The 15,962-nt window shown below is 54.8% G+C and overlaps 1 protein-coding gene across 1 annotated transcript; it reads right to left on the bottom strand.

Moving 5' to 3' along the window:
* Window positions 1–661: 661 nt before the first annotated feature.
* LOC309593890 (uncharacterized protein C2orf72) lies at window positions 662–5,812 on the bottom strand (the record flags this gene model as incomplete). The annotated part of the gene is made up of 3 exons (XM_082319042.1): window positions 662–753; window positions 1,974–2,090; window positions 5,272–5,812. The coding sequence occupies 3 exons, from the start codon at window positions 5,810–5,812 to the stop codon at window positions 662–664; spliced, it is 750 nt and encodes a 249-aa protein (XP_082175168.1).
* Between the last annotated feature and the right edge of the window lie 10,150 nt (window positions 5,813–15,962).

A 15,962-nucleotide genomic window follows, 5' to 3' on the forward strand; every position in this document is an offset into this window, starting at 1 on the left:
CTCTGCTCCAGCTGCCATTACTACCAGTATCTTTTGTGTTATTCTTCCTCCCCACGGTGGGCTGTTATTGCATTTCTTCACATTACACAGTTACATTCAAGCCTTTTCAGCAGCTGGTACATCCAAGATCTCATATTTAGTCCCATTGCAGTCTCCACGCCGCTGTGTTATTTGTCTTTTCCCTTTGCCTCATCAGAGAGAGGGCGGGAACTTCAAAGCAGCAATAAAACAGGAAAACAAGGCAGCAGGATCTGTTTGCCAGGGAGGCCAGCCCCAGCAATCTCAGCAGGGAACTTTGCCCAGAATTAGAAAGCGTTGCTCTTTCTTCAAGCCGGTGGCTGTATTTCACACCCAAAGTCCCCACGCCATCTTGCCCAGGACGTGAAATACATCCCCAAAGGGTTTCTCAGAAGCCCGGTGTCCATCAGCAGCTCCAGGCACCCCCCGGCAGCAGGGCGCAACACGGGATGGCTCCCTGGCATGGACCTCAGAGGCTGTTGGCAGCTACAGGAGACCCTGGAGAGCTAAGCCGAGCAGCTTCTCCCCAGAACGGTGGGTCCTCGGAGGAGAGGGTGAGTGGGCATGCACCAGCTCCCCCTCCCACTACTCCAAATCCACTGTACAGATCTGGGACGTGGACTGTGCTGGGCGCCCAGCAGCTCTAGGTGCCCGTGCCTCCAGCAGCTTCTTCATAGTTTCCATTGGGGGACAGGGTGGTCAGAGCCACTTCTTCCTGGGGGTCCTGCAGGTCATCTGCAAAGAGCAGAGAGAGGTCAAGGGAGATCCGAATGGGAAACCCTTCTTCATGCAAAATGCAACTTCAGATGAAAAGAAAGCACGGGGCGACGCAATTGATATGCACTCACAACCTAAGCACAGCTGATTTTTTTCATAACTGATTTTCAGTTTGTTTTACAAACTCATCATTGCTTCAATAAACAGGGGTGATCTATGAGCAAAGGAGCACAGGGCCCAGCTCTCTGGCCTCTTGCGGTCTCAGTAATCTCAGAACGAGCTGCGTGGCCATGAGGCATCACCTGCCTGGCACTGACAGCAAGATCAGGCACTTAAATTTTCTGACCCTAGAGGACATATCTCAAATCAGGCATTTCAGTTGTTTTCTCCAACCCTTATGCTTTTTAAGCATTTTATGTCTTTAAGAGGCATCTGGACAATGCCCTTAATAACATGCTTTAAGTTTTGGTCAGCCCTGAAGTGGTCAAATAGTTGGACCAGATGATCATTCCAGGTCCCTTCCAACTGAAAATATTTTAGTCTGGTCTGGTCTGGTCTATTCTATTCTATTCTTTTTACAGTGAAGGAGCTTCCCATCCTCTACCTGCTCCTTAGAGCAGTCTGGATCTCCACACCACACACCCTGTAGCCTCCCGCATGGGGGCTCTCTGCAAAAAAGACAATCACTGCTGGGAAAGGTAAGCAGAAGTGCCAACGGTACAGCAAAGGCTGAACACCAGGCTATTCATTACCTGAACCATTTCCTTTAGAATCAGGGAGCCCAGGGCTGACTGCCCTCTTCCTCCTCCCCACCAGTCCCAAATGCAAGCGGTTTGGGAACACTCCTTCCAGCTGTGTTTGCAGAAAACATCACGTAAGATCAGGGTGATGCTTCCAATTCGTTGTTTAGACAGACAGCAGTTCTGCTGCCAGAAGCTCCAGCAAAACGCAGCTGAGTTCAGCAGTGCTCCCAGGGGTGTAGTTGGGCACCGGACCGAGCGTGGTTTTATTTAGACAAGCAAAAGGTCAGAAAACAGGAAGATGGCAACACAGCGTCCAGATGTGCACTGGTTGTCTTCAGGTTCTGGCCAAACCACAGCCAAGGAAGAGACGTCAGCTGTGGAGCTGGAAAGAGCTTAAGGAGGCCACGCAAGGGGTTTGGGCACCAGGGCCAGCAGGTGGTGGTGAGGAACCTCTGACAGCCACAGCAGGAGTACAAGAGAGGGAGCTGGGCATACCTTCATGAACGTTGTTTGCAGCTTTTGCTTCGTGACCTTTTCTCCAGCTCCTCCGGCTCCAAGAAATGCACCGCAGGAAGTACGGGAGCCTCCACCTCTCCCTGTCTTTCCCATCTTCTGGATAAACCAGAGAAGATGAGTTCAGACCGGCAGCGGGCCAGCCCTGCTGCTCCCCCACCTGCCCACTGCTGGCTCGCAACATCTCCCCTTCATGAGCCCAACTCCTCGCAGCAAAGCTGGATCCACTCCACAGAGCCCACTCCCGGAAAGCACAGAGCAGCTCCTGGCAATCCTTATTTCAGGCTGAAACCTCTCTGCTACCTTGGAAATTTGTCCCTGGTGTCGGTTTCTACTTTGCCACCTCGCTGCCAAAACCATCCTGGATGCGGCAGTCCAGAGCGAGCAAGAAACCTGGCAGGAGCTCAGGTGGCACACGCGTGGCGAGGCTGGGGACTGACACGGTTAGGGCATTCTTGCAGAAGGAGATTTTTCTTTTGTATCATCACACAGCTTCTGCCACATCAACCTATTTACTGCTCCCTGCTTTATTAAGCAATTCTTCCCTCCCAGGGAGACCTGCTGGACACGCAGACTTGCAGCACACTGAAAACTACAGCTGTAACTGCTTGCAAAATGCAGTGAGCACGTGGCCTCCATTGACGTATAGTATTTATTCTGGATGACAACGAAGGTCACAGCAAGTTACTACAGGCTTTCAAGCCATTATAGTAAAACACTACACCAGTGTATTTTATATGGTCTCCAACAGCCGCAGTTCAGCGTTTCCATTGAAATATCGCCCAGCCTTTCACCTCCTGATTGGATAACAAATAATAAACCACTTCAGTGTCCTTCAGCTTATCAAACCGTTGCGACACTAAAGTGTTCACAGTGGCAGTGTGTCCTGCCAGTCAACAAACCAAAACCTCCATCCACAAACACACCCCCTCCTCACAGTGTGTGGGGACGCTGGACACCACTGAGGCATGACAGGATGGCAGCCCAGCACACTTCTGCTTCGACCCGAAAGATGCAGGAACCCCACTGCGGTTCCTGTCCCAGCTCCACCACACGAGTAACGGTGTCCAGGACCTTCCCAGCATGGGGGGGCTGCAGCTCCACAGCAACTGTCACGGGCAGAGCTGAGCAGCCATGTGTGTGGGAGAGGAAGAGGCTTTGAGGCTGGGCTGAAATAAAAAGGGCACAAGCACAGGTACACAGAGCCTTAGACTCTGTACGCCTCCCAGCACCCTTATCCAGATGCAAGAGCATCTTTTGTCAGCTTAGCACAAGCCCCTGTCAAACTCAAGAGGGGGAACAAGACAAGCTCAGCCCTGACCGAGGACATCTTTATGGTGGCATCCCTAGAACCTGCTTTGCAGGGTGCTCCGCAGCCCCACGCCCATCTTTCCCACAGTCCTCCCTCACATTACATTAAAGATATTATTCCCCTTGCATTTTGCTTGTGGGGAAAGCCATGGGGTGAAGGAGACCAGGCTGCAACAAAGCTGGTGCCTGGCACTGCCAGGTCCCCAGCTCTCCAGAGGCACAGCTACACCTGGGATCCCTCTGGCCACATGGAGATTTCAGAAGGTAGCGCTCACAAGGGGCACGGAAAGAAGCTGCCCCTGCCTAAGGCTGAACCCTGCAGCTGATGAGCGTCCTCATTACACACACAGGTCCTGGGACACTTACATGACTAAGAGCACCAGGCAGCGCATCAGAGGTGAATTAAAGCAACGCGCTGAGTCCTCCCACCCACCATGCTTCTAAAGCCCACACAAACAGGCTGCAACACCTGCTCTGGCTCCTTCTGCTCCTCTTGCTCCCCTGCTGGCTGCTATGCTGCTTCCGTGTCTGCACGAAGGATGAAGCCACAGCTAGCCACAAAAATACATGTACTGAGCCACGTGCCCGCAATGTGCAGAGGCAGGAAAAGGTCACGTATGCAGAGATGTTTTTCTGCCTCTGCAGCTGCTGTCCCACCAGGCTGCTGTGACCACAACTGGAGGGCTCACTGGTGTCTGCAAGCACACCAGAAATTCTTGCAGCAGGAACAGTGTGAGGAAGACGAAAGCCCATGGAAGGAGAGAAGCTGGAAAGTACAAAGGGTTGGCAGAAGAGAGTCCTGCACCTTCACGGGAGTCCCGGCCATCTCAAAGCTCCTCAGTGTTCAGACCCAGGATTCTGGACTGAGCTGATGGAAAGAAGCACCTGAGCTGCAGCAGCTCTGGGATCCCAGAGGATCCGTCAATGTGGTGCTGCAAGCAAGCGCCAGGATCCCTCAGGGTAAAGGCAGCAAGAGAGCAGAACACCAGAGCCCCTGGAAATGATGAGGAGCAAGGGAAAAGTGGGGAAAAAATGAAAAAAGGGAGGAGGAAAGGGAAACATCCCACAACAGGCAGTGCCAAAGATTAAAGCGAGCCCGTGCTCAGCTGCCCAGCACCCCACGTTCGCACACAAACATGACTCGCCTTTCGCCCCAGGGCAAGTGCTGTTCCTCAAGGCCTGTTTGACACCCAGCTGTCATCCTGCCATCCACATGTTGCTTAAACTGGCCACCGACAGACGCGTGGTTTTAAACCCAAGCACCCACTTGCTGTTCTTACTCATTATGCAAGGCCAGCACAAGCACCTTCCTCCTGCAGGAAGGTCAGGTCCTGCCTGCACCCTACAGCACGGGCTGCACCCCAGTCCTGCGTCTCCGAGAACACACACCCATAAGCATGGATGGCCACCGCACCACAGCTGTCATCTGCCACATCCCTGCTATCCAAGAGCTGCTCTAAGAGACCCTCCCAACCCGCTGGGAATTTTGTCCTCCCCAGCTGCCAGGACTGGGAACCCCACCAGAAAGAGGCAGATCCCATTAGGAAGGCTCTGATCCCACCCGCATGAAAGAGATCCCATTGGGGAAAGCCAGATCTGATTGGGGGGGGTGAGGGAAGACCCCATCAGGAATGGTGAGCTCTCATTGGGAAAAGCCAGATCCCATTGGGGTAGGGATCCCATCAGGAATGGTGAGCTCTCATTGGGAAAAGCCAGATCCCATTGGGGTAGGGATCCCATCAGGAATGGTGAGCTCTCACTGGGAAAAGCCAGATCCCATTGGGGTGGGGGAAGATCTCATCAGGAATGGCCAGATCCCATTGGGATGGAGCAGATCCCCCTGAGGAGGGGACGATCCCACGGGAAACCGGGGCAAGTCCCACTGGGAAAGCCCACGGCCCCCGGGTGAGGGGAGGAGGGAGGGAAGGGCCCGGCCACCCGCCGCCCCCCCGGCCGGCGCCCCCGGTACCTGCGGGGTGCTGCAGGGCGGCCCGCAGGGCGCGGCAGGCGGCGGCGCGGCAGTCGCGCAGGGCGGCGGGGCTGCCGGGGCTGTACCGGGCCCCCTGCACCGTCCCGGGCGCCGGGAAGTGCCGCCGCAGCGTGGCCTCCAGCACCGCCGCGTCCTCCCCGTCCCCGCCGGGCAGGAGGACGCCGACGACGGCGGGCGGCGGAGCCGGGGGCAGGCGGCCCCGCACGTCCCGCACCACCTCCCGCAGGCGGGCCCGGGCCCCGCGGCGCCGCGCCGCCCCGCCGCGGCACAGCACCAGCAGCAGCCGCGCTCCCAGCGCCCGCCGCCCGCCGCCCGCCCGCCGCCGGGAACGGCACCCCGGCCCCGGCCCCGGCCCCGGCCCCGGCGGCGCCTCCTCGCCCAGGAGGTCGCGGGCGAAGGCGGCCAGCGTGGTCGCCGCCGGGGCCCCCTCCGCCACCTCGGCCACCAGCAGCACGGCCCGCCGCCCGCCCGCCCGCTCCACCAGCGCCCGCAGCTCCTGCAGCTCCGCCGCCGCCGCCATCCCCCGCCGCCGCCGCCGCCGCGCACCCTGCCCGGCACCGCGCACCGCCCCCGGCACCGCACCGCCCACTGGCCCCGCCACCCGCCCCGCTCCTTCGCACCCCGCATCGTCCCTACCCCGTACCGGCTCCAGCACCGGCCCCCCCGCCCCACGCACCACCCCGTGTGGGGGGGACCAAGGATACCCCGGCAGCACCGCCAGCCCCCTCCCGGGACCGGCGCCCCCGGCTCCCTCCGGTGCACGGCCCCTGCCTGCTGGGCACAGCGGAGAGGGTGCTAGCGGGGAGCTGGGCTACCAGATCTGCCACGCTACCAGCCCCGGAGCCCTCGCACAGGCCTCCTGCGAGGCTGGGCCTGTTACCGATTGGGAGATGATAAAATTCGGGCAAAAACCAGGGGCTGTGGAGGAGCTAGGAAGCTGGGAGAGGGCTGAGCGAAGGCTGTGGTGACTGCAAAGTGGGACACACACAAGACCTTGACAGAGGAGCAGCTGATCACACACCCCAAGGGTATAACGTGCCCCCCAGGGTGTAACATGCCGTACCCCAGGCAGTGATGGAGTGGCCTCTGTGGGCATCGTGCTGCAGGAAGCACGATGCTGCTGCACAGCCCGGCCAGGCTACAGCCACCTTTGGGCAAGAGTTCCACTTTGGGAAACAATCACCCCCTCAAAGGCCATACCCACCCCACTGGTCACAAGTTCCCCAACTCATGCACAAGCACAAAGCCAAGCTGCAGCCCGCGAGTCCCTGCCCAAGCCAGTCCCCTTTGGCTTCCCCTCCACAAACACCACGTCCATCCCCTTCCACGCAAAACACAGCCCATCGTCACAGCCCCACCAGCATCGGCAGCGCTCCGCAGTGGCACACGTGTCCCGTCAAAGCACAAAATATTTGCAGGGATAAGTACGGAGCTATTATCAGAGCTGCGGTGCTGGCACACGTTACGCAGGCCCAGCGTGGGAAAAGGCCCGTATCCCACGAGCTAGCTCTGCCAGCCAACGGTGAATGAAAGCCACGTGACGGCAGCCGCTGCGCCTGGCCCTGGCTGTTGCTCGGTGTCGGTGTGCCTGGCAGATGAATCAGGAAGCTCCAGTTCACGGCATGTGGTAAACATGTCCCGTTCCACATGAGAACGGGCTCCTCCAAACAGGTAACGTCTTACCGCAAGAACGCAGGAGGGGATAAACAGCTCAAAGGTGCAAACGGCCAGAGTCACCTTGGCCAGTCGCTCTCTGAGGCCGTTCGGAGCCAAACCACCTCTGCGGGAGAGGCGGAGGAGGCTCCAAGAGCACTGGAAGTGAAAGCAGAGCAGAAATCCACGTGCCTGCCCTGGATCAGTGATTCCCGACATGTGCGTTGGGGCACGCTTGCATGCCACGAAGGTGGCTCAGCCAGCGTGCCTGCTCCCTGCTTGTCCTCTCGGCCACCCGTCCCCAGAGCCTCGCAGGTCAGCAGCCGCTGCAGGGAAGGGACATGCCACAGGCTGGTCCCCAGGCACAGCAGAGGTTTGGCAGCTCAGGAATGTCTCTGTGCCACCAATTTGAAGCTAGGAAAATGTCTGACCCAGCTATGAGAGGCTTAGCAAATGCTGTCCTATGCCAGCACTGCAGGGGCTGACAGCCTGGGCAAGGGTTTCAGAGAGACTTTCTGCCCTGGGTCCTGGCAAAAGTGACTTACACATTGACAAGGGCTGATAAGCAAGTCGGGGGGAAATAAAACAGGAGGATTAGGCTCCTTTTCCAAAGATCAGGGTCTATAGTCACAAGAGGCCATGCTTCCACAACAGCACGGTAGCCCTGAGAGCAGCTGTCAACATGGCAGGGCTACAAAGTCAGACATAATTCAACAGCGAGGTCTGGCGTTAGTGTTGCCCAGATTTTTTATTTACAAGGATTTTTTTCTCATCTGGTCAGAAACCTGCTCATGGTCCCGTGGAGAAAAGCCCTGGGTGTAGTCAGCACCATGAGCTGTGCCAGCAGCAGCAGGAGGGGACAGGAGCGGGTGCTGGTCCCCAGGAGCCCTCACCTTGGGGTTTCTCTGCTCATACTTTCCCCCACCACGGAATTTTGGGTACAGCCCTCACACAGATCTGTTCATAAGCCAGTCACAAGCAGAAGGTCTCTGGGAAGGTCTTGTTCTGCAAGGAACAAGCCAAAGACAGGCACTTGCTTCAGCCAGTTTGACCGGGGAAGCCCAGGTCTCTTGAAGCTGGCTCTAAGGAGGCAGGATGCTCCCTGCAAACCGCCACGACAAACCCCGCTGCATGTTTAAACTCCCCACAAGCTGCCAGCACGGCCTGTGGTGTGGTGGGGCCACTTACACCATCTGATGTGCAGAGACCATTACAGCACAGGTCTCGCAGGGCTCTTTTCAAGCAGTGCCGTGACTCACATAGAGATGGCAAAGTGCCTCGGGAAGCAGGCTTTCAAGCAGGCGATTCCCCAGATTTATGAAGATGATTCCTGCAGAGGAGGTAGAGAAAAAAATTGAAATGATCTTCCTAACCCAGAAGGAGCACCACTGCCTATTTCTCTGCAGTGGCCCCGATGTTTAAACTGCCAGCACAGCCTCTAAAAACTAATATTTGGGACCAGATAGAGCTGCTCTTCTTGGCCACTGAAATTCTCTAGTTAATTTTGGGTACACATGTAGCATTGCCAGCAGACGCTGGTTGGAAGGGTGAGTGTCACCCACAATACCCAAACAACCTTGTTTACATTTCTTTACTGATTAACAGAGGTAAGATCTAATAGCAAATACAACTTTATCGTTTTTCATGTTACTTAAAGAGGTACAGCTCAAATAGTTCAGAGGCAGCCGTGAGCTCAGTAGTATTTGTAGTCCCCGACAAAGTGACTCCAGAGCTCTGGCAGGCATCTGAGCAAAACACAGATGTATTTACAAGGCCTGACACTCCTTCAAACATCCATCTGACAGTCACATTGGTAGAAAATCTCTACAGATAGCCCTAAATGAGGGTAATGACATCTCTTACATATGCCCATAGCTGTTCAGAGCAAACACAACATGTGCTCAATTTTGGACTTCAAAGGAGGAAGAAAAGATGCTTTGTTCAGAGAAATAAATTTATCCCGTGTATTAGTAGTGCCTTGAAGTCTAAACAAAATCAAAGGTCCATTGGATTAGGCCCCTTGAGAGATGCATTTACCAAGATTGACTTCTCTTCTGAAGAGAGTAGAAAGAGGACGGGAAAAAGGATTCTCGTGCCAATTTTGGTGATAGGAGTGCAGAGAGGCTAAATGAGCAAGAGAGAATCTCTGGGAGCAGCTCTGAGCCCCCGTGTCCAATGACCCAGCTCAGCTCCTTGAACTCTTCCTCTCAGCAGCCTCGGTGCTCACAGGGGCACTTGGAAAAGCCTCTGAGCCAGCTAGGAGTGGGAACTGGCTGCTGACAAGCTAAGCCTTAGCAAACCTTTGCACAAGTGCTCTTTCACAGACCCGTTGTTCAAATCTGCTTCCACTTAACTGCTTTGGAAAAACACATCATTGTTACAAGATGCTGGAAAGCATCTGCTTTGCTCGTGCAGTGCTACCAGCTGCCACCAGGAGCATTGCTGCGGGGCACCGGCACTCACTGAGCTCTTCATCCATGGCGGTCTTCTTGGGTGTCCCAAAGAAATATCAGAGGAGGTAACTGCGAGTGAAGAAAATATCCCAAACCCCACCTATTCCCTTGCCCTGAACATCCCAGTCCCACTGATCGGCTTCTAGCCCCTGTCTCCTGTTCACTCCTCCATGGCTTTTCCCATCTCCTCCACTGACCTTCCCCAAAACTCCCGTCAAACTTTCTAGCCCCTGAACCCAGATGCCTCCCCACTTTTCACCTGCTGAAGCTTGAACTGTATCAAACCAGACATGGGTCCTTCCTGTGACAAATTCAATCACAGCTGAATCCAAACTGGGTGGCCACTTTGTTCTGTTCCAGCTCCCCACAGCCCAGACGCAGCCACCTCCAGGGACCACTGAGGCAGCCCCAGGTCCCCTGGCAGCCTGTGCCGACTCAGCCCCGGCCTGGATCCATCCAAGTCATCACATCCCTCTGAACTCCGCTCAGCGGAGGTTACACCCCATAAGCAAATAAAGCTGGGAAGTCCCTGGCTGCCCCATGGCTTGGACACAGCCTGGCTTCCTGACGGGGAACCCCAAACCTTTCCCTGCCTCTCTTCTCCAAAATCCCGTTCCCTTTGAAAGCTGTGCCTCATCCTGCCCATCTCTGCAGTTGTCCTAATTTTCCATAGGTTTCCTTGAGTCACTATCCCTTTCTGGATGGCAGAGGGGCATTGGAAGGTATTTCTGAAGAGGAGGATGGGGAACTGGCACAGGACTGTGTGTGGAGAGCCGGTGGTGTTGGGGCAGTCCCGATCACACAGTAGGAGCGGTGCCTCTGCCTGTCCCCTTGGAGAGCAATGGAGGCTGCCCCTCAGCCTTCTCCACTCTTTGCTCCTCCACTGGGAAGTTGTTCAAAAACTGGCTGGCGATAGACATTAAATCAGGCCCAAGGACCAAGCTGCCTCTTCTGGCCTTTTTCCAGCTGTCTTGCCAGAGCCTCAGCTGGACCCTTGCCTTTCCTTTGACAACAGGACCCAGGACTGGTTCACAGCCACCAGCCTCCATTTTTTCCCAGTACACATGTGCCTCTGACACCAGCGGTCCAGCTTTTTGTGTGCTTGCCCTTTGCAGAACCTCTTAAAAGTCACACAGGACCCCACCGAGCTGGAGACCTGTGGTTGGGGACCACCACATGCAAATGCAGCCCCTCCTGCCTCCCTCGCACTCCCTCTTGCATCCTCCTGCCTCCTTCCCACAAAACCCCTTCTTGGCATGGGCCAAGCCCCCAGGTTCTCAGACCTGCTCCCTTTATAAAGACAAAGAGCAGATCCATCAGATTTCCCAGGCTGGAGTTGCTCCAATGGGCAGAGCAGGTGGGTTTGGATCTGCCTGGTTTGACACTGTTGAGCCCTGAAGAGGCCACAGATAACCAGCTGGCAAGGTGCCCTTCTGGCACACTACAGGGCACCAAAGGGCAGTTGGACTTTGCCATGGCATGTAGACATGATGTGCCAGATCAGTGAGGAGCAGGGTTTGGCAAGGGTTTTTTGGAAATGGGCAAAGCTTGGTCTGGATGGCAAAGCTTGGCTCAGGTGCTGTCTTGATCAAGGTGATCTTCCAGAAGCAGTATTCAGATGCTCATGTGCCAGGAGCCCGCAGGATGGCCGCTCTGCTGCTCTCACAGCGTGTGATGCAAGCTGAGCAGAGCAGGTTGTTCTCCTCTGTCCTGGGAAGAGACCTGTTGCCCTTGGCAGACTTCTGGGCCATGCAGCAGTGCTCCTAATGTTTGCTGGTGCGTCTCCTCCTTGGGCTCTAGCTGAGCTGGCCCGAGAGGTTTCAGGCCACAGCTGCTTGTTCCTGCTTTGCTGGATCACAGCGCTCCTGCTAGCCTGGCAGCAGAGCTATCGCATGAAAACTCACCAACCCTGCACTAGTGAAAACGAGAAGAGTGTTCAACATTTAAAGAGCAGATCTCCCATGACTTGCCTTTGTCGGACTGCAACAGGTTGGGGGAGCAGTCACAGCAGCAGAGCAGGGAGCTTCAAGACTCCTGTATATCCACCCAGGATTAGCTGGAGAACAAAGCATGGATGCAGCTTGAGAGCACCCATGGCCTTCTGCCTCCTCTCCTCCTTGGCTGTCCGGGTGACCACACTCCTCCCTGTCCCAGCCACACATCCCTGTGGCTACATCCCTTGCCCCTGCAGGGCATCCCTGCGCTCCCAGGTCCTGGCCAGGATTTCACGTGCTTCAGAGCTTCCCCTTCCACCAGCAGCACTTGGCAGCGCCACACATCGCCCCACGCAGAAGTGCCTGGACACAGCACAAACATGCTGCCAGAGGAGAAACTCGAGAGCGCTGCATGGGCTGTGCCTGGATTTGGATGGTTAACATCATGCTTGAGATGCTACAGGAAATAATGGAAACACAGGACCTCATCATGGCTGCTTGCTTTAAGGATGTCCTAATGTGCTGATCCAGAGTCTCTTAAAGCCAAACTTTCTGCACTCGCAAACAGCCTGAACTGTGCACATCTTGCATTGACTCCAGGGAACTATTTCTGTATTAGCTTGATTAAAAAACAAAAAACAAAAAACAAACAAATAAAACAAAAGTGTCCTCTAACAAAAGGGGGAATTTATCTTAAGATGCCCAGTTGCTCATGGAAAGTCTCTTCCACAACAGCGCACTTGGGTCAAGTGTGTTATAATTATGTTTAGACAACCGGACAAGGTCATTTTTCCCCCCATCCTTTAAAACAGGTTTTTTCACAGAACCAGCACCTCATCTAAGAGGCTGCCAAGCATCAGCACCACCCAAACACCTACAGCAAGGTTGTTGTGCTTCATAAAGCCACACTGTCCTTAAGGATGTGGAAAGAACCCATATTTGAAAAACCACCTGGAGGATCCTTTCCCTGAGAAATGTTGGTTCAGAGGCTCTGTACCACCCTCAAATCCCACCCCTTCCATACTACGCTGCATAAAGCTGCAGCTTCAGCAGGAGTCTCATAGTCTTTGATGTATGGCTTTAGAGCTTATAGGTACACACAGACACACAGGGAAATTAAATAAATACCAGGGTTTTAATACTTCTTTTGGTCATAGTTAAGATTTCAGGTGGATACGAGATCTGTAAAAAAACAGAGAAGAAATACATGTAAACTCCCAATGCAAAAATGTGCAGCTAACCATAGTGCCTTGCCATGCCCAGAGAGGACGAGAAATGAGTTCAGCTATCATATGGGCCATTGGCCTTAGAAAGAAAAATAATCTACTGCTCCCACCGTTCCTCCCACCCAAAATAACCCATCCCAGTAGTTCAACCTGCTGGATGCCTACTAGTACCCACCTGTGTGTAAGGTCGGTTCCTTGCAATAGCCCCTTTAATGGGCAGTGGGCTAAATGTTAGGTTTTCATCTGTCTAATATTTTTTTTTTTGCCCAGGAATGAGGAGGAATGAACACAAATGTACCGTTTTACTTGAGGTACCTCTAGTTTGAAGAGGATGCTGACTGATTCCCTGTTACAGAAGGACTCAGCAGCATCAGCCTGCACTCGGGCACAGATCAGGACCGTCCTCACTCCAGCTGATTCTTGGCCCTATACACGCTGCGGGTTCAGCTCACGCCACTCTCCATCCTCCCACAAGAGCTGCGCTGACACCTCCGTCAGCCGGCACGCAGACCCTGATCTACAGATCTCAGTGCAGTTTGGGTCAAGATAACAGCAAGCTTCTTTCACTCATCGTACCGAAGGGACAGGACGTTCATGGGCTGCTCAGGCAGCAAGCACAAAAACATAGCGCGAATGAGAGCAAGGCGTCGCGTGCCCAAACACACCCCGCTGAGCGACCATGCACGCCTGGAGCGGCTGCTGGCGAAACAGCGAGTTGCAGAGCACGCCACGCACATAGCCATCCGTGGGTCCTTCCATCGGGGTAGGTGGGAAGGATCCCATGGGTGACTGTAACAAGTTTAGACAGCTCATCCTGGACCCTTCAACTATTCTGGTGGGAGGACAGCAGCCTGAGGAAGGCCAATGCACTTTGAGAAAGGCAAACAGCACTGCAACGGGAGACGGACCTTCATCTTGTTTGCAGCATCTCATCCAATAAGTAAGAGGGGGCAGCAAACTTTGCTCTCCCACCATCCCGTGACTACGAAGAAACCTGGGGAATTTCAGGTTTGTGCTGATGAGAACTACCAAAGACCCCTGCATTCAGCCTCTCCTGGGAAAAAGCGCTCTTAGGTCTTACCTCTGGGTTTCTTTCACTGTCTCAGTTTTGGGACAGTCGAAAACCCAGAGGCAGCTGCCCTGCTCTCACTCCCTCTCTGCCGACAGCTGGTTTCTTGGGGACAGCCCAGCAGGTTTCTCGGGGACATCTTGATATTCGAGCAAGGCATTTCCTGCAAAGCAGAAACTCGGTGATTTTTGATAGAAGTTTCCTGGGGCAGATCATTCAGCCAATGCAGCAAAGAAATCTGAGCTTTGTAGCAAGGACGGTGATACTGAAGGAGCAGTGTCCCCTTCTGGCAGCAGCCACACACTGAATCATGTCCGTGCAGAAGCACCGGGCAGACAAGCAAGGCACCAGGAGGGAAGTATTTCTACAAAGGGACATGCATCCAGGTGAATGCCGCTAAAACCAACCTGCCAGATCCTGCTGCCTAAGGGAATTCATTCTTCGATACCCTGTGTCACATACGTTCAGGCAGAGCACAGCAGTAACTGAACTCGGGGAGCGAAACAATAAATGGACCCTGGGAGTCGGCTTCTAGGGAAGGAAACGCACGTGATGGAAGAACAGCAGGCCTCATCCTGGTCAAAGCTTTGGCCTATGGCTCACCCAGAGAAGCTGGCACATCCCTCCAATGCAGAACGCAGGGTCAGTGGGACCGCGGAGCTGTTAACACAATCACGGAAAGCCCCAGCGGTGGAGTCAGGACTGCAGTTCTTACACCGAGCAGCATCTCCACAGCCATGTGTGTTTTGGGGCAAGGAGCAAGAGCCACCACTGTCCAACTCAGAAGACACACAGTTGGCTCAGACTTACATTGTCCATCCCAGCACTTCAGTCCTTATTCTCATTTCCAGCTCGCGTTGCCTGCAAGGTCCAGCTTATCTTCCCTCCTGTACCTGAACCCGGCCACCGAGCACTTTGGTCTACGCTGTCCCTCAGACCCTTCCGTGCCCCACCCTGAGCATGCTTTTGTATCCAAAAAGCCTCTTTGTCCCTCGCCCCTGCGTTCAGCTATGTCCCAGGACGCCTTCACAGCAGTTTAAGCCTTCTCTCGGTGCTCTACACGCAGCTCTCTTTGCCTCCGAGATACCACCAGGCTGGCCTGGGCTGTAGGGCGCTGCCTCCAGCACCACCAGTTGCCAGGCCCCATCCAGCAGACACTGCGTTCTCCTAAGCGCTCCCACTGCCTGGGCCTGCTGCTCCCGGGGGTCCGGGTGGATCACCGCAAGCACCAGCACGTACACCAGGCAGGGAGGAGGTTCCTCACATCCCAGAGGGCCTCATCCAGGAGATTCCCCTTCATGAGCTGCTTCAACACAGTGGCCTGCCACAGCATAAAAACCAGATGCGGCCAGACCTCATCCTCCTCTTCCATCCTCTCCGCCTGCTCTAGTTTAGCCCCGATGTCAGCTGTGCCACAGGTCCTGGGCAAAATCCACCAGCACCGAGGGAGCTCTCACATTGTCATCGTCCACCTCCATCACCAGCATCTGCCTGTTCCACCTCCCCACTAAGTCCAGCAGGTTGAGCAACTCCCAGGTGGTTCATTCCACAAAGGAGCAGACAGACCCTATTTTGGGGCATCTTACCTCAAACTCAAGAGCGCTTATTACCTTCTCATCAGCAGAATCCAACCACATGAGAAGGACCACCTACCAACCTGCTGTTACGGTCCCATTTGCCCATTACCTCTGGTAATGCCCCAAACTGGAAATTCCATTGGTATTCCACCCCATCCTTCTTGGAGTCCTATGTGTGCAACTTGTTGGTATTTGCGGAAGACCAAAGCCCTGCTTGACGTGAGCCAGCACCCCACAAGCTGCAGTTTCCCTCCACATTAAAAAAACGCACCTTTCCACCACGCGCGCCGCTGGAGACAGCGGTAGCAGCAGGTTTAGTTCTTGACGCAAGTCCGTCGGAATGATTTCATACCAGAGCCGAGTAGCCAGGTCCAGTTTTTGTTTGAATTGCCATTCAAAAGAAAGTCTTAATTTACCCAATAACGTACTCCGAATACACGACTGCTCCACCTCCTTCAGAAGGAGGAGGATTAGTTATGAAATACCCGCCCGCAGCAGGAGAGAAGCCAGGCGGCGGGGCCAGGCAGGGAGAGGGACGCTCTCCCTCATGGGGAAGGAGGGAAAGCGTGGGACAGAGGGAAGGCGAGGGCAACGCCTCACCGACTATGGACACCTTCCCAGTGACTGAACTACATGGAATTGGTGGCATCACCCACCCAGGGTATCAACCGGTCACTTTGGGACTGTGACATCAGCAGTAACCATGCCAACCTCCCTTAAAACTACCCAGTATTTTTGAGGGATGTACTAAGAAACTC

This window comes from Platalea leucorodia (assembly GCF_965183815.1).
Source record: "Platalea leucorodia genome assembly, chromosome: 8".
NCBI lineage: Eukaryota > Metazoa > Chordata > Aves > Pelecaniformes > Threskiornithidae > Platalea > Platalea leucorodia.